The sequence below is a fragment of the Tauraco erythrolophus genome, chromosome 2 (assembly GCF_009769465.1).
Source record: "Tauraco erythrolophus isolate bTauEry1 chromosome 2, bTauEry1.pri, whole genome shotgun sequence".
In the NCBI taxonomy this organism is placed as follows: Eukaryota; Metazoa; Chordata; class Aves; order Musophagiformes; family Musophagidae; genus Tauraco; species Tauraco erythrolophus.
In genome coordinates, this window is record NC_141466.1 from 71,788,657 (window position 1) to 71,807,579 (window position 18,923).

The 18,923-nt window shown below is 54.6% G+C and overlaps 1 protein-coding gene across 1 annotated transcript; it reads right to left on the minus strand.

The window, feature by feature from the left end:
• Positions 1–965: 965 nt before the first annotated feature.
• DRC1 (dynein regulatory complex subunit 1) lies at positions 966–16,068 on the minus strand. The gene is made up of 17 exons (XM_086625708.1): positions 15,911–16,068; positions 14,346–14,436; positions 13,670–13,782; positions 10,502–10,685; positions 9,910–10,047; positions 9,126–9,212; positions 8,276–8,398; positions 4,993–5,132; positions 4,545–4,679; positions 4,190–4,419; positions 3,637–3,806; positions 2,966–3,055; positions 2,460–2,546; positions 1,925–2,106; positions 1,385–1,528; positions 1,170–1,272; positions 966–1,040 (listed from the first exon to the last, which is right to left on the minus strand). Exons 1-17 carry the CDS (start codon positions 16,066–16,068, stop codon positions 966–968), a joined length of 2,250 nt encoding a protein of 749 aa, XP_086481834.1.
• Between the last annotated feature and the right edge of the window lie 2,855 nt (positions 16,069–18,923).

Consider the following 18,923-nt stretch of genomic DNA (forward strand, 5'->3'; position numbering starts at 1 on the left):
CCACCGCCCCCGCGCCTGGCGGGGAGGCTCTCCTGGTCCGCCCCCGCCCCCGCACTTCAGCCTCCTGCTGCGACTGGGGGGCACCTGCACAGGTTCATGACTCTCCTCCCGTGTTTGTCCCGTGTGGGGTGGTGGGTTTAGGTTCTCCTGGGCCCGCCGCCGTGGGGCTGGGACCGCTGACGCCCACTTGCTCCTCTCCCTCTGTGATTACAGGAGCTGAAGGCTGCTCGGTCCCGGGTTCTCCGGACATCCCCTGACTCCAGGAGCTGGCGCCTCCGTGGTGCTGGGAGCTTGGCAGAGCAAGCCCAGATGTGCCGGGCATGTGTTTGCTGCTCCCTTGTCCCAGGCAGCATGAACCATCCCTGTCTTCCCTGCCTCAAAAGCCTTTCCCTGCCTCCCACCCCCTCGGTCTTGGCCTCTTGTTCACATTTGTGCCCTGCAGATCCCGCTGTAGCCCAGGGGTAGGGCGAGCAAACCATCCCGTTGGATCACTGGCCCTCAAAGGTGGCCGGATCCCCGAATCAGAAGGAAAAAAAAAAACTATTCAAGGACACAGATACCCAAAGAGTGAAAAAAAATGGTGTTATTCTGCTCTGGTCTGAGAAACTGCTCATGCTGTGTTAGCTTTAGGCAGGGGAGTCAAGGCTAAAGATAAAGCTGGCCAGGAAGCCTCGATTGGGAATGGGATATAACCGGTGTGAACCAGAGTGTGGAAGGGTGTCACGGATGCAACACAGCCCTTCTGGACATAACTGTGCTGGTAGTGCCGCTTTGGGTTGATATCGCACTGCAAACGCAGAATTTAGGTACAGATGTAGCAGCACTGGGACCAATAAAGGAAAAGTAAACAGGGGTGGGTTGTTCGGGTGAAGTGTTTGGGCAGCAAAAGGAAAAGTGGGGAATAAGGTGTAAAATCAGGTAAAGAAAGGTGGGCTTTCCCGAAGCCGTGCCCTGGTCCTGGGCACTCACTGCACTTCCCTGGGGCAGGACAGGTTCAGATCCATCCTCTGCGTGGAACAGGAGAGCAGCTTGCTGTTCACCTGCAGGGAGAAGCACCCTGAGCCCGACCAGCGATGGGCTCTGGGCAGTGACCCCGTGTCTGGGACCTCTGTGTCGGGCATACGTGGCGGGTGTCTCCAGGCCGCCAGGAAGGAGGATGCCACACTCACCCCAGAGCTAATGTACTCCTCCAGCAGCAGGCACAGCTCCGAGTTCTGTTGCTGCAGGACGGCTGCTTGGGCCAGCAGGTCAGCCCGGCGTGCCAGGACCTCACTGGGCAAGGAGGGCAGAGGGTTGGCGCAGGCAGTTGGTGCCAGCCCTGCTGCGGCTCCCCCAGCCCCACCACAAGCCTGCCCTGTCCCCAGCAGCGCTCCCAGGCACTCACTGATATTCCTCCAGTGCCACTGCCAGCGCGTCCCACAGCTTCAACGTCGGCTCGGGGATGACGTGTGCCAGGGCTTCCCAGTATTCCTCGTCCTTCGAGCTGTCCCGTACTTGTAGCACCTCCTTTGCTGATCCCTCCTTCTCCCTGGGGGACAGAGAACAAAACCCTGGGGCTCAGCTGTTCACAGGTGACGAACAGCCCCGTACCCCTCAGCTGTACTGAGCACCATCGCCATCGTCACACAAATGAGCACGACCCCACAGGTGGCACCTGCCTGCCCCACAGCTTTGCTTCCCTTCACAGGGCTGCTGGTCATCTCCTGCCTTGTTGTCCCCAGCCCTCCCTCACTCAGGCACTGTCTGTACCCCCTTGTCCTGGCAGGACCCTCCCCACCCCTCTGTAATCTTGCAGGGCAGGCGGAGGAAGCTCTTGCTCCAGCCAGGGCAACAGAGTCCCCCCCAGCCCTGCCTGAACACCCACCCTGTGCCCCAGTTCGGGTCCCTCCCAGTGACAACAGCCCCGCTCTGCCCCTAGTCCTACCTCAGCTTGTCAAAATCCTGCACAAATGCTTTCAGGATCTTTAGGACATCGTCAGCGTGGATGTAGACAGATGGAAGGGAGCTCTGAGGGGATTTGAGCTCGTCCCTCTGGGCACCGGATCCATCGTCCTCTCTGTCTTCAGCTGGATCCATGACATCTTCTCCACCTGGGCTGCCCTGGCCCTGGAGGGAAGGGCAGCAAGCTGAGCACCATGCATTCCACCACGTCCTCCTCCCCAAGAGCCACCTTCCCCCTGGGAGACCCAGCTGCCCGCAACCTTGTTCCTTGGCAAATTTAGGGAGCTGAGGCAAAAATTCACATGCAAGAGGCTCTGTTCAGCCACAGCAGAAGAAGATAACAACCTCTCAGCCCTGGCACGTTCACCTCTCTCGTCCGGACTCAGGGAAACATTTCAGGGTCAACACACTGGTCCCCCTCTTTGCCCTCCCTGGGTGTTCAGGAGATGTTCTGCTCCCCTTTTCCTGGATCCCTGGCTCTGCAGGGCTCTCCCCACTGCTCGCCCTGGGGGTCCCACCTGGCTGACAGCCATCTCCTGGGCTTTGTACTTCAAGAAAAAATCCACCAGCTGGTACAGGTCATCCTCACTGTTGATCTTGAGGGCCTGGGGAGCAGAGGAACCAGGTTAGTGTCTCTCAGAGACATCATGAGAGGTGGAGTGAGATGAAGAGCATTTCCCAGGAGCTGAGGATGCCCCTTTGGCAATGCAGGAGTGGGTGGTAAGAAGTGGTTAGTGTGGGACAACTGAGGGGTATCTGTGGGTGGGAGAGACTGAGAACTGGCTGGAGGGGCCCTGGAGATGTTGTTTAATTCCTCAGCGGGACAGCCTGGAGCTGAGAAGCATCTGGCCACAGTGCTTCACACCCTCTTGCAGTGCTGCTCTCCCCTTGCTACCCCAGAGATCCCCCAGCAGCCCAGCCAGACCTCTCTGGGGGTTCTCAGTCCTGTGCCATGTGGACACAGGGCAAAGAGCTTTCCCTGGGGACCACCAGCCTTCCTCCGATGGGCCAAGACACAACTCACCGCAAAGACGGAGTCGAGCTTCACAAGGGTGCGCCCGTGCCTCCCCAGCTCATGCAGGGGCCTCAGCACCTTGTTCTCAACGAGGAAACCCTTGGGAGACATGCAGAGAAGAGGGTGCAGAGAAATAGTGAGTGTCTCTGTCCCTGCCCAGAAGCCAGCCCACGCCATGGTATGGCCGTGCCACCCTGTGACAGCAGGCTGAGTGGGCAGAGTGGGCAGCAGACAGGCAGCGTGAGGCTGGCAGGGCCAGGAGCCTCTGGAACAGCCACCCAGCAGACAGGGATGAGGTAGAGTCACCAGCATGGTGATGCCAAAAGGACCTGAGGATCTGAAGCTCCTCCCGCAACAGCTGGGGAACAGCCCAGAGCAGCAGATGCAGCAGGTTTGCCTGGGCTCATTCTGGCCTGGGGAGCTGTGGGCACCAGGGCTGTGCCTGCCAATACCTTTTAGTAGCATCACATATGTGCCACGCACAGCAGAAAAACCTGGAGATCATCTCCCAGCCCCTGGAGCAGCTCTCTGACCACAAGCAGCTTGGCAGAGCAAGGCAGTGCCATGCAGATGCCTTCACCCCAAGAGACGTGGAGCTCAGAAGAGATCCAGTACAAGCTGGGGCAACCAAGGGACAGCAACGCTTGCTCCCTGATCGAGGTGTGTGCATCATCACGCACCGACTCGTCGCTCACGAGCTCCAGGATCCTCTTGGCAGTCTTCTTGGAGATGTTTCGCGAAGGTGTGACTCTATCCTCGGCCTTCATTGTGTTTTCTTTTCCTCCTTTTCCGCTGCCCACTTCTTCCTTCTCCTGTCTCCTTTCCTCCTCCTGTCCCCCCAAGCTGCTCCCTGAAACACGGAGAAAGAAGGGTGAGCAGAAGCCTGGGTGCTTTGACTGTCCTCCCCAGCCACATCACTGCAGGAGTCATCAGGGAAATCACAGCTGTTCCCGGTGACCTGGAAAACACCTTGGAGACCTTGGGACACAAGCTGGCTCTTGGTCAGCTTGGCTGGAACCAGGAGCACTGGGCAAAATACAGTGCAAAGATCCCCAAAGCTCAGGGCTGAGGACAGCCCCTGCCTGGACTCACAATGTCACCCCTGTAAGATCTCAACTTGCAATGGCAATGGCAATGGCAATAGCAATGGTAGGAGGGACCGTAGGGGCTGTCATGGAGGAAGGTGAGGGTCTGCCAGTGCCGCGAGGGTGATGAGGACACTGTGCATCCCACCTCTCAGGACCTCCGCAGCTAGCTTGGTTGCCATCCTCTTTGCCTCGTATTGCCCAAGGGGGCCGACGTTGTTCAGGAACCAGTACTGAGGCTCTTCCCAGGGCAGCCCCAGCTGCTGGGTGTGAATGACACGATCTGCGTCGAGGGCTTTCCACATCAGCCCTTTCGCTTCCTCCTCGTTCATAAGCCAGACCTCCGTGAACTTCTCAGCATCGCTGATGGCTAAGTGCCTGTGCAGAAGGGAGATGGCCCGTGGAAATAGGCCCCGTGGCCCGAAACACCACATCAGCTCCCGCTGCACCTCGCTTAGGTGCTCCAAGGACTCATCATGGGTGGATGCCCGCGCACACCCCACCTCATCCTCCTCTGCAGCTCTTTGCACTGCCCTGTGATACGCTCACAGTCGGCTGCCAGGCTCTGGTTCTCCTCTCTGAACTGCTTCTCTTGTTTGGCCAGTCTTGTTCTCAGGCTATTGAGCAAGCTGTGGAGCCTGGGGAAGGACAGCAAAGCTGGATAGCCCTGAAGAGGCACTTTTGGGCATACCCAGCTTGTAGGAAGGCTTTGGGACTTGGAGCTCTACTAGCAATGACTCAGTGCCAAGGCCTGACTGACCCTGCTGCAGCTGGTGCAGGTTGGCCATGTCCAGCCTACTCAAAGAGCTTTGGGGATGGACCTGCCCTGGGCCCAGGGATGGGCTGGGACAGAGCTCGTTGGCCTGTGCTAGGTGATGGGCTCCACAAAAAATGGTATATGGGAGGTGACAGCAGGTAAGGCAGAGCCCAGCTTCCAGGGATGGTTTTTACCGGTTGAGCTTCCTCTTCTGCTGGGATCTGATGATGGTCTTCTCCTCATCCTGCTTCTTAAGCACCTGAAGATTGTACTCCAGCTTCTCCTGGTTCAGCTGATAGATGGCTTTCATCTGCTGGAGCTGCTTCTCCAGGTTCTGGCGTTTAAAAAAAAAAAAACACAAAACCAAGCTGTGCCATGAGCAAAGGCCACATTGAAGCCTGGATCCTGCTGACCCTTCATCTCCAAACCCTATCTTGCCATGCACATTTCCTCAGCTAACCCTGGCCACATGGCATCACTCATGGGTGAGCGATGGAGGACGCTGATTGTCCATAAGTACATCCTATGGGGCCGTGTCTGGGGAAGGGAGAACGAATTGAAGTTGTACCCAGCTTTCACTCAGTGGGGCACTAATTTGGGCCTCTCTCCTCAACCTAGCTGCTGATTTTCATGTCAGTTTTAGGACAAGAAGGCCATGGAGCTGTTGGAGCGGGTCCAGAGGAGACCACGAAGATGATCCAAGGGCTGGAGTACCTCTGCTATGGAAACAGGCTGAGAGAGTTGGGGTTGTTCAGCCTGGAGAAGAGAAGGCTCTGGGGAGACCTTCCAGCAGCCTTCCAGTACCTAAAGGGGTTACAAGAAAGCTGGAGAGGGGCTTTGGACAAGGGCATGTAGTGACAGGACAAGGGGCAATGGCTTTAAACTGAAAGAGGGGAGATTTCGATGAGATCTAAGGAAGAAATTTTTCCCTCTGAGAGTGGTGAGGCACTGGACCAGGTTGCCCAGAAAAGCTGTGGCTGCCCCATCCCTGGAAGTGTTCAAGACCGGGTTGGATGAGGCTTTGATCAACCTGGTGTAGTGGAAGGTGTCCCTGCCCATGGCAGGATGATTGGAACTAGATGATCTTTGAGATCCCTTCCAACCCAAACCGTTCCATGATTCCATGAATTAACCATGAGGCTTAGAAGCTACTTGGTGAGCTGGAGGAAGAGACACACAGGAGGAGTGACAGCACAAACTCCAGGTCCTAAGGAAACTAGAACAAAACAAGTAGCTGAAGCAACTGAAGCATCTCACTGCATAGCACAGGGGACAGGAGAGAGGCAGCGAGTTCTCCCCTTTGCTCCACAGCTGCAATGGAGGAGACAGCTGACATGGAGACATCTCTCTCAGCTTCCCAGCACTCCCTTTGCTCTACAGCCGATGGAAAGGAAGAGCCGCTTCCTGGGCTGATTGCCCCAGTCTCCTGGGGCTGCTGCTTCCATGAGAGGAAGTGATTGGAATTAAGCTGCTGCATGGCCCCACATTACAGCATCAGCTACAGGCTTCGCTCTGCACAGCAGAGAGACCCAGTGGGGTCTCCATCAGGGGTTGAGGCTTGCTCTTGGCCCGGGGGGGATCTCTAGGGGCAAGTAAAGAGTCCTGAGCTGTAGACTAGAAGCAAGGATGACACTGGTACCCAAGTAAGCTGGCTCAGAGCTCTCCAGGGTATCCCTATGTACAACAGAGAGTGTACAAACAACCTGGGAAGGCACCCAGGAGCAGTCCCACCCGGCTAGTACCAAAGCTTGACTGAAGAAAAGATGAAGGTAAATCCCAGCAGGGCCAAGTGACCTTCTCCTTACAGAAGATAGGGAAAGCCATGGCCCAAACCCCATATTTGACATGCTGATTCCCATCTAGTGAATCTGGGGCGTACTCAGTAACCTCCAAACCATAGACTTCATCTTTAGGTCTTGGCTAAGCTCCTGAGATATCTCAGGCAATGATATCACAAGGAAATCAGGAAACTAGGTGTTTCCAGCTTCTCTTTCCTTACTCTCCATGAATGGGAAGGGTGAAGTCTGTGCGTATAAAGTTACACAACTGCAATGCTCAAGGGAACTAGGAAGACATCTACTTCATCCTTCTGCCCCAACAGAGGGGACAACTGCACCAAATCAGCCCCAGCAGAAGTTGATTTAAGTTGTTCCTAAAGCCCTGCGTCAAAGGACAGCAGACCAACAGCGCAGGCACTCTAGTTCACCATCAAGCAAGTCCTTGCCATTTCTAGGCTTTCCTAGCTTGAAATTTCAACCCTAAATCTGAATGCCCATTTAAATCTTCTCTACCAAAATTCAACCCCATGATTTTTTTCTTAGATCTACGGTGGACACAGAGAAGTCATTCTCCTCCCTCATCATACAAAACTGTGCATGTTTGTAGCCTTATCACCTCCCTACAGAAATCTCTTCCCTGGTCTAAGCAATCTCAGCCTTTCAACCTTTTCTTACAGGTCAGTTGTCTGCTTTGTCTGTTCTAGACTCTCTCCTCTGTTCCCAAGTGCGTTGCCAAACCTGGACAAGGACACGTAGGTATAAAGTAGAGAGGACTAATTACCTTATGTATAAACCCTCCCACAACTACAGCTAAAGGCAGCAGATACAATTTTACAACAGCTCCACGTTGTCGGTTGTGAACCTTGATCTCCAGCATGCTGCTGCCTCCCTCCCCGAAAGGCTCAGAGCCATCTACGACTGTTAACACACTCCGCGTCACCTTCCAGGTTATCAATACGAAGGCAAAGAAACCGCGGGGTCAGGACTGCCCTCCATGGCCATGCCCTTTCAGGCTGACAGGGACTTTGCAACAGTTATATTTTACCTGAAGTTGTGCAAACCCTTCTAGACATGGGCCCTAGCCCATATTTCCCTGGGCTTCCCAGGGGGACCTGCAGTGAGAGACCCTGGTGCTTGTTCGGGCGGTGGTGTGCCAAGGCTGTGCTCTTCTACCATGTGCCATCCTACCTGAGCGAGGGCAAACTCGTGACAGTTCTCACACCCAGTAGACTTCATGGGCATTAGAGAAATCATGGGTCTATGGCTAGATGTCAGAGGAAAAAGCTCACACCTCCTTGGCCAAGACCCTGACGAAGGAGGAAATGGGGCTGATCTGAAACGATCTGCTGTCGGGACACTCATACTAATCAATCATCCCATCAGTCACGATGCCAGAAGTAGCAAACCCCTCGAGTTTCCCAGGTGCTTCATACATCCTGGAGCTACAGTTCATGTGCTACAGATCTCTGACAGCCAAGACGGACACTGTGGTGCAGAACCCATGCAGAGGAGAGAACAACAGCTCCATCACTCCTTTGACACGAGGCTGGACTGTGGTCACTGAAGAGCTGAAATGACCAGATACCAGCTATGGCTTTTCTACCATCCAGCTGCCCCACAGAGCCGGCTATGCACAGAAAAGCCCCGGGAGATCTGCTCCACTGCCTCTCCGCATGGTACACACCAGTCTTTTCTGTACCTGCACATCGTTCTCCAGCTGGATCTTCATGCCATTATACTCCTGCTCATCCTGCACCCTCAGCTGCTTCATCTGTTTCTCAAACTCTTCCACCTTCCTCATACGAGCATGCAGGTATTCCAGCTATGGGTAAAAGGACAACGTCATCTATTGGTGGTGACAGCTTCCTCTCACGATCACAGCTCCTTTGGCCAGCCCAAAGCAAGGTGACAAATGGATAATTCCCCTGCACAGCAGGCTGAAAAACTGCCCCTTTTCCCCCCACACTCCTGAGGAACCAGCTGCCTTTGTCTTTCAAGGCAGCCCAGTGCTGGAGAGCAGCATTGGTCCTGGTAGCCTTCGGCTGTCACTACAAGAAAGACATTGAGGTGCTGGAGCATGTCCAAAGAAGGACAATGAAGCTGGTGAAAGGGCTGGAGAACAAGTCTTATGAGGAGTGGCTGAGGGAACAGGGCTTGTTTAGCCTGGAGAAAAGGAGGCTTGGGGGAGATCTTATCACTCTCTACAACTACCTGAAAGGAGGTTGTAGCGAGGTGGAGGTCAGTCTCTTCTCCCAAGTAACAAGTGATAGGCCAAGAGGAAATGGCCTCAAGTTGCACCAGGGGAGGTTTAGATTGGAGATTAAGAAACATTTCTTCCCTGAAAGTGTTGTCAAGCCTTGGAACAGGCTGCCCAGGGAAGTGGTAGAGTCATCATCCCTGGAGGTATTTAAAAGACATGTAGATGTGGTGCTCAGGGACATGGTTTAGTGGTGGACTTGGCCGTGTTGGGTTGACAGTTAGATTTGATGATCTTAAAGGTCTTTGCCACCTAAATGATTCTATGATTCTAAATCTCACATGGACCTTACCTCCTGTGCATTGTGGGCCTGGATGGCTTCCTCCCACTTCTTCTTGTTGTTATCCAGCAGCTCTCGCCGTTCGAGCTCAAAAGCTTTCTGTGGAGGTGATAGAGCCCTTCACCATCATGTTGGCACCACTCTTTGCCAACCTCACACTAGTCCAGGCCAGCAGCCTCCAGGAGAGGAGGTGCCACTGTCTGATGAACACACACTGGGCTGATCTTTCCTCTCCACGCCAGGACCTTGCTGGCAGAGACTTCACGGGGACTGCTGCCATCAGCCACCCAGAGCTGGGAGGGATGCTCTTGGTGGTGGGTAGCTCTGTGAGTTGACGGGAAATCACTGATAGATGATTAGCAGTGGAGCTCGGTCAGACAGCCACCTGATTTCACCTTACAAGGGATTAAATGGGGATAGATGTCCTCACTGAGCAACAAATGCAGGTTTGATCCATGAGGTGAAATTTTGTGCTCTGCAGAACATAAGGCTGGAGAACCACAACAGTCCTTTCTGGTGTTTAGAGAGATGAATAACCAGCCATCAAGCAGCAACAGCTTTCACATGCCACTGAGTTGCTCTGCACTGAACCACAGTCCTTCACAGCACAGTATAAGCCTCAGCACTCAGCACCATTCAGTGTTCTTGCTTGGCTGGATTTCAGCCTTGTTCACCAAGACATCAGCCCTGCTGCTCTGGACAGTAGTCAACCCAGCCAGTGCTGTGAGCCTGAGATCTTTTTGCCATAGATATGGAGAAGCAAAGGGACTCTTCCTCCACCATCTGAAGTGGTTACCTCAATCTGCAGGACTTCGTGACGGTACGTTTTCAGCATGAGCCTGATCTGTTCCTCCATTCTCTCCAAAAGCAGGTGGATATCGTCCGACTGCTTCTTAATGGCCTGCACATATTGCTCGTCTTTGTTTCTCAGCTCCTGGAGGAGGAGAGCAGATGCTGAAATCAGAGAAAAGTGTTTGACCAGGAATCCTCAGGGGCTGACTGAAAGGGTAAGACCCAGATGCTGCCTCTTTCAAGGAAGAAGAGGTGATGAGAGCAAAGAGCTGGAAAGTCAAGAGGTAGGTAGGAGGGAAGATGCGAGGAGAGACAGATCATCGCTGCCAAAAGGTCCAGGTGAGATGGGCTGGGAGGTGACATGCCTGTAGACATCTCATCATCCACATTGGGACACCGGTACTGCAGCTCCTGGCACTGTTTTGACCCGGACCAACTGACGCTACCTGGATCCCTGCAATGTACTGGTGAACTGAAGATCCAGACAGAGGGATGACTGAAGAGCTAGACAGGGAGGGCGTTGCTTCAGAACACCATCCTCCAGAGCTTGAACCCTACCATCCTTCCCAGTGGTCCTTGCCTGTTCCCCACGTTACCTGCTGCAGGTCACCGATGAGTTTGTTCTTCTCCTTCAGAAGCAGTGTGCACTGCTGCTGCTGCTGGTTCAGCAGCTGCCACAGCTCCTGCGGGATCGTCATCTCCTTGGCCAAGGCCCACTTGGAGGTGATCTCCTCAAACTTGTACGTGCTAGACTTGGCTTCCTTCTCCAGCTTCTCCACCCTGCAGGCAGTCAGGAGCACAAAGCAAATGGGGAGCTGGGGCAGAGAAGCAAATGCTTCCGCCGCTCCACATGTGACCCAGTGGCCCATGCCGCTGGAACGTTTTCCTTCATAACCCAGTTTGAATTCAAAGTGGCATCAAGATATCAGTGGAGGAAGCAGCTTTCTTCCAAGTGCTTGTTAGAGGATTGGGTAAGGGCAGAGTTGGAATCCTGCAGGTCCTTCTCTTCAGCAGGTACTTCCCCAGCTGTGCCCTTGCCCGGTGCTCTAACAACTACTTACCTGGAGGAGAAAAGACTAAAGAGCTCAGCTCAAGCAGCAGTCACCTTTGCAAGGTGCGCTAGTCGTTCTGCAAGTCTCTGGGCAAGAGGTGATGGACCAGCAGTGCCAAACAGCCTCCCAGCTACGTCTAGACTATCCAGAGACCATACTCCAGCTAAAGCCAAATGGCGCTGAACAGCCCACGTCCATATCACAAAACTCTTTCCTCTTCCAGAGGCACCAGCCAGCGTGTTCTGGGGACGGCCCTTGGCTCAGGCTGAACAGCGGCCACCACCTCTGTCACCCCCAAACCTGCTCTACGGGCAGTTCCTGGACACAAATCCTGGTTCCTTAATGGGATTTCCACTGAGCAAGAGACAGGCATCCTGATACAGCCAGCCTCCCATAAACTGTTCCTATGATGCCCTCTAAAGGCAGTCGGAGCAAGGATTCAGTGTTTTCTAGCTGATCTCCCAGTCCTGGGGACAGGGCTGAAAGAGTCAGTCCCTTGGAGACTGCCCAGCTCCTCTGGTGAAGCAGGACAGGTTTGCCCAGGAAGGCACACAGAGAAGATCAGAGGATAACGGAGGCTGGAAGGGCTTTGGGAAATCGTTGACTCCAGGTCACAGCAGGATTAACTTCAGCATTCAGGTTGTGCAGGGCCTTGTCCAGGCATGTGCTGGGTATCTCCAAGGACGAAGATCTCTACAACATCAGGGGCCCCTGACCCAGCATCTGACCACTCTCGCTGCAAAGACCTTAATATCCAGTTTCTTAGATGAGTACAGCCTCACATTCTTCCCACTCCTCACACACAGCCTTGGTCTAGTAGTCATTTTCTAGCTCAAATGGAATCCATTGCTTGGTTGAATACTGTGTTCAGTTTTGGGCCCCCCACTACAAGAAAGACTTGTAGTGCTGGAGGTGCTGGAGCGTGTCCAGAGAAGGACAACAAAGCTGGTGAAGGGTCTAGAGCACAATTCTTATAAGGAGCAGCTGAGGGAACAGGGGTTGTTTAGCCTGCAGAAAAGGAGGCTGAGGGGAGACCTTATCACTCTCTATAACTACCTGAAAGGAGGTTGTAGGGAGGTTGGTGCTGGTCTCTTGTCCCAGCTAGCCAGAGATAGGACGAGAGGAAATGGCCTCAGGTTGTGCCAGGGGAGGTTTAGATTGGAGATTAGGATCAAACATAGGAACAGGTTGCCCAGGGAAGTGGTGGAGTCACCATGCCTGGAAGTGTTCAAAAAACGTGTAGATGTAGCACTTCAGGACATGGTTTAGTGGGCATGGTGGTAATGGGTTGATGGCTAGACTTGATGATCTTAGAGGTCCTTTCCAACCTTAATGATTCTGTGGTTCTATGATTAGTAGCAAGAGTTGCTGAAGCCTTAGACCACAAGCTGTGAACTTCCACCTAGACATGCTTTTGGCTGGGACGGAGTTAGTTTACCTCTTAGTAGCCAGTACAGTGCTGTGTTTTGGATTTACTGTGAGAAAACTGTTGATAACACACTGGTATTTTAGTTGTTGCTAAGTAGTGTTTATCCTAAGTCTAGGACTTTTCAGTTTCCCATGTGAAGATAAGGAGGCTACAACCATCAGCAGAAGCTGCAAGTTGGCAATATAAGAACAGTTAACAGCCCACCTGGAGACAGAGAAAGAATCCAAGAAGGTGTTAGAAGAGCCTAGACTAGAAATCACCATTGGATCAAAAGGGAACATGAAAAGCATATGAAGAGCATGTGAGGGGCAGATGCAGAGGTATAAGGGTATAATTGTCCACGGATTTCTTTGTCCGGGGTCCCTCTCTGGAGGCACCCAGCTCAAGATAGTTTTCTTCCAGCTGTACCACCTGAATAAATGATTTTTTTAAGATTTGATGCCTGAGGCTCTGCTATGGGAAACCAAGGGCCGAGTCTGAAGGAGGAGGAAGCACCTGAGAGTGAACGTGTGCGAGTGAGGAGTCCAAAGCGGCACCCTTCCGCTCACTGGAGTGTCCTGCTGCGAAGGGATCCCGATCCCGGCTGTGAAAGTCTCAGGTGATGTGAGTGCAACTCCTTGAATGGTGTGTGAATGCTCAGGCTGCAGCTTCTCCTTGACCAGCCTAACATGGCTGTCCCAGCGTGTTCCCAAGGTATGGCTAATAACTACCCTGAGCTCCACAACTGGAGGGCAACCTCTGAGAACAGGTCATTTACTGAGCCACCTCTTAGCACAAAGTGGCACCTTCCCCACCACAATGTCACCTCCAGGCTCTGGAGAGCTGCTCAGCAAGCCAGAAGCAAAGGCAGCTGTGCCTGGGCTTCTCAAGCAAGGAGACCCCAAGTATACATGGTACGGGCTCCCGGTGAAAAGCTGAGAACCAGCTGAGTTTCTCACACTCTGGAGCTGAAGACGTGATGGGTGTGGAGGAGATCAGCAACCACAGTCCATAGGAGGAGATCAGTAACCAGACAGTCCAAAAGAGGAGATCATTAACCAGACAGCCCATAGTACTGCAGTGCCAGCTGGGGAAGCCACCAGCCTTGACCTGCAGAGCTCTGTAAACATCCAGCTGTGGCGGGTAGGACCTGGAGGCTCTTTCTGTGCCTAATTTTCCCTTTTGAACATAAATTCAGTGTTGCCCTAATTGCTAAGCGTTGCTGGATGACCAGGGTTAGGATGTCCTCCGAAAGCTGCACCAACATCTGTGCTGCTCCTTCCCAGCAGCGCAGACCCTCTTACCTCTGCAGTTTCAGCTCTGCCTCCTCTGCCCTCCTCTGTGTTTCCCTTAAGTCAGCAGCCACCTGGATATTTGTCACCATCTGCGTGCCATCGAAGAGCAGCTTGGCCAGCCTCTGTGAAGTAGGTGGTACACAACATCTCACCCCCAGAGAGCTGAGCTCTGGAGGAAGGGATACTGGAGTAACTCTCACTATGCCTGTCCAGAGTCTGGCTTCTGTCCCCATGGAGAGGTGTCTGTGTGGACCCATAAGTCCCATCTTCCCATGCTATGGCAGGGTTTGATGAGCATGGCAAGGTCCTCAATACATCCATGGGTCTTCCCTCTCCTGGAAATCCCTGCAGGACATCAGCATCAAGAGGAATGTGCTTGGAGCACCTTCTTGTTTTGCTTCCCCTGCGTGTGCGGATGGGGCAAGGCATAGCGGGGTTGGGTTCAGATGCACGGCATCAGTCCCAGATCCTTCTAATCCATGGGTTGTTTGTCCCAGGGAAATCATATTCCCAGGATACAGCCCAAGAATCACCTCCCACCCAGTTCTGAGGAGTTTCTGTCCCTGCTTCTTCTCACATAAATGCTGCAGCATGACACTAAGCACTGAGCAAAGCTAAAAGGAGGGTAAAGCCAAATGTCTAGAGGTCAGGGACCCAAAAGGACCTTCCTGTCCTACTGCCGCACCTGCCTGCTCTCCTCAATCTGCTTATGGCTCCTTCTCCGCTCTTTCTCCTCCTCAGCCACCTTCGGCTCTGCATCTTCTCCAAGGGCCTCCCTGGGCAGAAAAGGGGGAAAAGACAGAACATTTTGCACCACACCATCTTCCTAATGCTCGGCAATGGCCTTGGATCTGGGATCCCAGCCCAGGCTGCATGGGTCACCACAGCACACTTCGCTCTCCTTTCCCCTTGGCAGGTTTAGTCTCAGGCCAAGAGGTCCCCACAGATGCAGAAAGGAGGCAGGAAAGGGTGCAACAACCTCCCTGAGGGAAAATGAGGTCTAGGCTTCCCTTGCTGGAACTGGGAGTTCAGCCCAGGGCTGATTAGTCCTGCAGCACAGGGTTCAGGGGCTCAGCCCCTGTTTGCTTCCCAGAGGGAGGAGGGCAGGGGGTAAAGGCTGTCTGGGGGTAGCCCTTAGGTGACAAGGGGAGACCCTTGCTCAGCCATGAAGACTTTCAGATTGTGTCTGTAGTCACTTCATGTTGGCCCAGATCCCATGCTGTTCCTTGGGAAACTCAAAAACTCAAAATCCAAAACTCCTTTCCTCAAAGGAAAACTCTGGGATCAGGAAGGAGAAAACAAGACTGTTTGGGTGGGAGTAGATGTTACTGACCTAGGTATCGTTTGGTCCCGTGGGTTGGTAATGGGATCCACAGGTAATGTGTGGTGGTTTACTCTCAGTTTAGAGAGGAGATGGTGGTTCCTGCCCCTGTTTTGCCCAGGCTGAGGAAGAAGGGACCCTGACCCATCCACAGCTCAGGAGAGGGTGTCAGAATACTGACATTTCATGGTCTGATCCCACTCAGCCTGGAGGGACAGCAAAGGCTTGAGAGAGGACCCCAGGTCAGTCCTTGTGTGGGGAGAGGTGTGCCTCATGGCTGGTGAGTCCCAGTTTTGGCAAGAACATCAGCCCGATCCAGGTGGCCACTGCCCTGGTGCTGATTTTGTCCGAGGGACAGAGGGCCCACGGCAGGGCAACGTCTTGGGGACCTGGCTATTACTGCTCCAGTGCTGGACTGGGGACAGGACAGGGATGTCCTTGACCTTGACTTTGGGCTGAGCTGGGATTGCGGGGCCTTGGTCCCTGACCTCCTGCTATTTGGCAGGGAGTGGGGAATGTCTCAGGGCGGTCCCTGACCCAAGGCCAGTTTGGAGAGAGGTCCTGGGTCCCATGAAGGCTGGCACAGCCATGTCGGGTCCCTGCCCCCTGCCAGCTTGCGGTCAGGGTCCTGAGCCCTGGGGACAGCCTCCGAGCCTGTGCTGGTCCTGGGGGTGGGCTCAGGATTGGGTGCCAGTTTGGGGTGAGGGGTTTGGAACTGGCACTGGTTTGGGGGTGGGGACATCAACCTCAGCGCCAGTGTGGGCAAGAGCAGCTCATCTGTGAGCAGACACGGGGTTTGGGGAGAAGGCCCAGGGCTCGGTGCCGGTTTGGGGCCGGGAGGGGCCTGGCCCCGGCTGATTCAGGAGGAGCCGGCCCGGGGGTGCGGGCCGCCGCAACCGGGCCAGGGAGGGACGAGCCCCGTTTCTCACCGGCGCTTGGCATCGAGACGGGCAGCGATGCGGCGGCGGCGGGCGGCGATGCGCTCCTCGAGGCCGGGGTCGCTGAGGGCCGGGGCCGGGGCCGGGGCCGGGGCCGGGGCCCACGAGCCCCGCTCCGCCGCCGCCGCCGCGCCCGCTTCCTGGCTCATGCGGCCCCGCCTCGGCCGGACGGGCCGCTATCGCGCATGCGCGCAGCGGCTACAGCGTCTCGCGTAACCTAGCAACGCCAATACTGCGCATGCGCGTCGAAACACCCTCGCGGCTGGGCGAGTCCGCCTCGCCCAACAACGGCACGGCCGCGCATGCGCGCTGCACCTCCGCGTTCCCGAGCGGCGGGCGGCGCCCTCCTCGCTGCGGCCTTTCTTGCGCGTGCGCCGCGCGGGAGCGGTCGGGGAAAGGGCAAAAAAGGGCGGTCGGGGATGAGCTGCTGGTGCGGAAAAATGGCCACAGAAACATAAAATATCAGGTTGGAAAGGATCTCAAGGCTCCTCTGGTGCAGTTCTTCTTGGCAAAAGCACGCTCTGCACGAGGTCGCCCTGTGCGACCGAATCTTACGAGTGTCCAATGTTGGGGAATCCACCACTTCCCTGGGAGATTATTGAAATAGCTGATTGTTCTCGTGGTGAAAACTTCCCTCTTGTGTCCAATTGGAATCTCCTCAGGAGTAACTTGCGCCTGTCACCCCTCATTTCTTCCATGGGGTTCCTTGTAAGAAGGGAGTCTCCACCTTCTTTGGAGCCACCCTTTAAATACTGGAACATGGTGATGAGGTCTCCCCTGAGCCACCTTCTCTCAACGCTGGACAAACCCAGCTCTCTCAGCTCATACAACAGGCTTCCCAGTCCTTGGATCATCTTCGTGGCCCTTCTCTGGGCCCTCTCCAGCCTGTCCACATCTGTTTTGTATAGCAGGGACCAAAACTGAACACAGTATTCCAGGTGTGGCCTGACAAGCACTGAGTAGATTGGGACAATGACTCTATCTCTGCTGGAGATGCCCTTGTTGATGCAAACCACCATCCCCTTAACTTGCTGTGCCACAGCAGCAGCACACTATTCACTCCCATGGAGCTTGTTCTCCACCAGAATCCCCAGGGCCCTTTCCACAGAGCTGCTCCCAGCCAGGTAGACCCCAGCCTGTGCTGCACTCCTGGATTATGTTTTCCCAGGTGTGAGACCTTACACTTGTCCTTGTTGAACTTCATAATGTTCTTGTTAGCTCGCTCTTCCAGACTATCCAGGTCTTTGTTTCACATTGCCGGCTCATGTTGAGCTTCTCATCAACCAGCACTACAGTGCTGCAGGGTTGGAGGCCCCTGGCTTCCCTGACTGAGGGCTGTTTGCCCTGGGCTCCCGTTTCCAGCACGTTCTGCTCCGTCTTCTTCCGAAGGATTGAAGTGAGTCTGACCAGCCTGTGCTGCCCTTGAGCAGCACAGGAGACACGTTTGCTTTCTCCCAGTCCTCAGGAACCTTTCCCAGTTGTCGCAACACTTCCAGGATGATTGAGAGCGGTGGCATGGTCACATCAGCCAGCTCCTTCAGCACCTGTGGGTGCATCCCCTGAGGCCCTGGCGTGACCCTGACATGCCCCCCCTGTCTCTAGGAAAGAACGATCAACTCTCCATTGGTGTGGCCGTGAAAAGAGATTTATTGCCATAAGAAGCCCCGACCCACGGTGGTCATCAATGCAAGAAGGTCTTGTCTGGGTCTGGCTGCAGGCGATGGAGAGCTGCGGTGACTGACCCAGCTGGCCTTGCCGGGTGCTCGCTCCCTTCCTGCTAGACCTGCTAAGTCAGGCCTCTTGCCATTTCCAGGATGTCTCCTAAGGCATAGGACAAAGAGGCAAACGTCAGGGCACTGCCCCACAGCCCTGGCTTGTGGCGCTCCCCTACACCAGGGACATGTGTGGGGAGCTGGAGGAGAAGGCTGGAAAGAGCAGAACTGTACAGTGGGGGCTGGCAGCGGGCAGAGCCGAGAGGCCGCCGAGCGAAGGACCTCTGGCTCCTGCAACTCACAGACCCCATCTGTCAGCTGGGTAACGAGGGCACCTCCAGCCAACCCCACGACAACAACCGTGTGCTGCCCGTGGAGGATGGCAGCCCGAGAAATAGCTCTTGTCCCCTCATTCCCACCCTCAGGAGACCAGTATGGAAAGAACCAAAGCAAGAATCAGTGATCAGTAAATCAGTGTGCCTGAATCCAGTTCTTTGAAAAACAGTGTTTTGGAAGCCAGATTTGGAAAGACGGTCGCCTCATCCAGATTCCTTCCCTGCCACATAGGTTACGAGTCCAAGTGCAACTCCCAACCTACGAGGAGTCTCAGAGCACCTCAGCATTCTTTCTGGCAGGGGAGGTGGCTCATGCCGGAGACACCAGAGGGCCTGAGAGACCCTGGAGGAGGCACAGGCACTTGACGGCACAACCCACCCCACCCACGGAAAAGTGGGGAAAAGGGTCAAAGCAGATGTTCAGCCAGCAGAGACCCTCCGTGTGGCATGGGGAGGCCCCGACCACCCCACACCTTTCAGACAAGAGGGAGAAAGAGTTATTTCACTCATCGCCTCAAAGAACATCTTGGTGGATCTGGCAATGTCTTTGAATCGCCAGTTTCAAAGCAGATCCCAAGTCTTTTGCCTTCAGCTTCCTCACCATCTCAGCCAGCGTCAGCGTGCTCTCAGCAGCCACCCTGGGACAGGTGGTGCTCTCCAGGCCCCTCTGCAGCACCTCCAGAATGGCCTTCTTGTGCTTTCGCACCTGCAAAACCAAAGACACCCATGAGCTTCTCACTAGTGCCGGTCTGAATGGCTCCTCTTTGCCATTGCTTCTGTTTTGCACCACGAGGTGCTGGCCCTTATGAGCCATTACGAAAGGCATTTCGACTCTGTAGAACATCTCCTAACATGCTATTTATCAGAGCTGGCACTAGAAAGGAAGAGAGACTAATATAGACAGCCCCTGTAGGTGCTGGGAACCATGACCTGCACAGCACTGAACGTGCCACCCAT

Bases quoted from the DNA above. Each gene is read 5' to 3' on its own strand.
- DRC1 (XM_086625708.1), bottom strand. From the start codon at position 16,068: ATGAGCCAGGAAGCGGGCGCGGCGGCGGCGGCGGAGCGGGGCTCGTGG. The intron at 4,420-4,544 runs GTGGGGTGTGCG...CCTTCTGCACAG, and splicing joins GAGCTGCAGAGGAGGATGAG to GCACTTAGCCATCAGCGATG. The intron at 1,041-1,169 runs GTGAGTGTGGCA...TTCTCCCTGCAG, and splicing joins AGGAGTACATTAGCTCTGGG to GTGAACAGCAAGCTGCTCTC.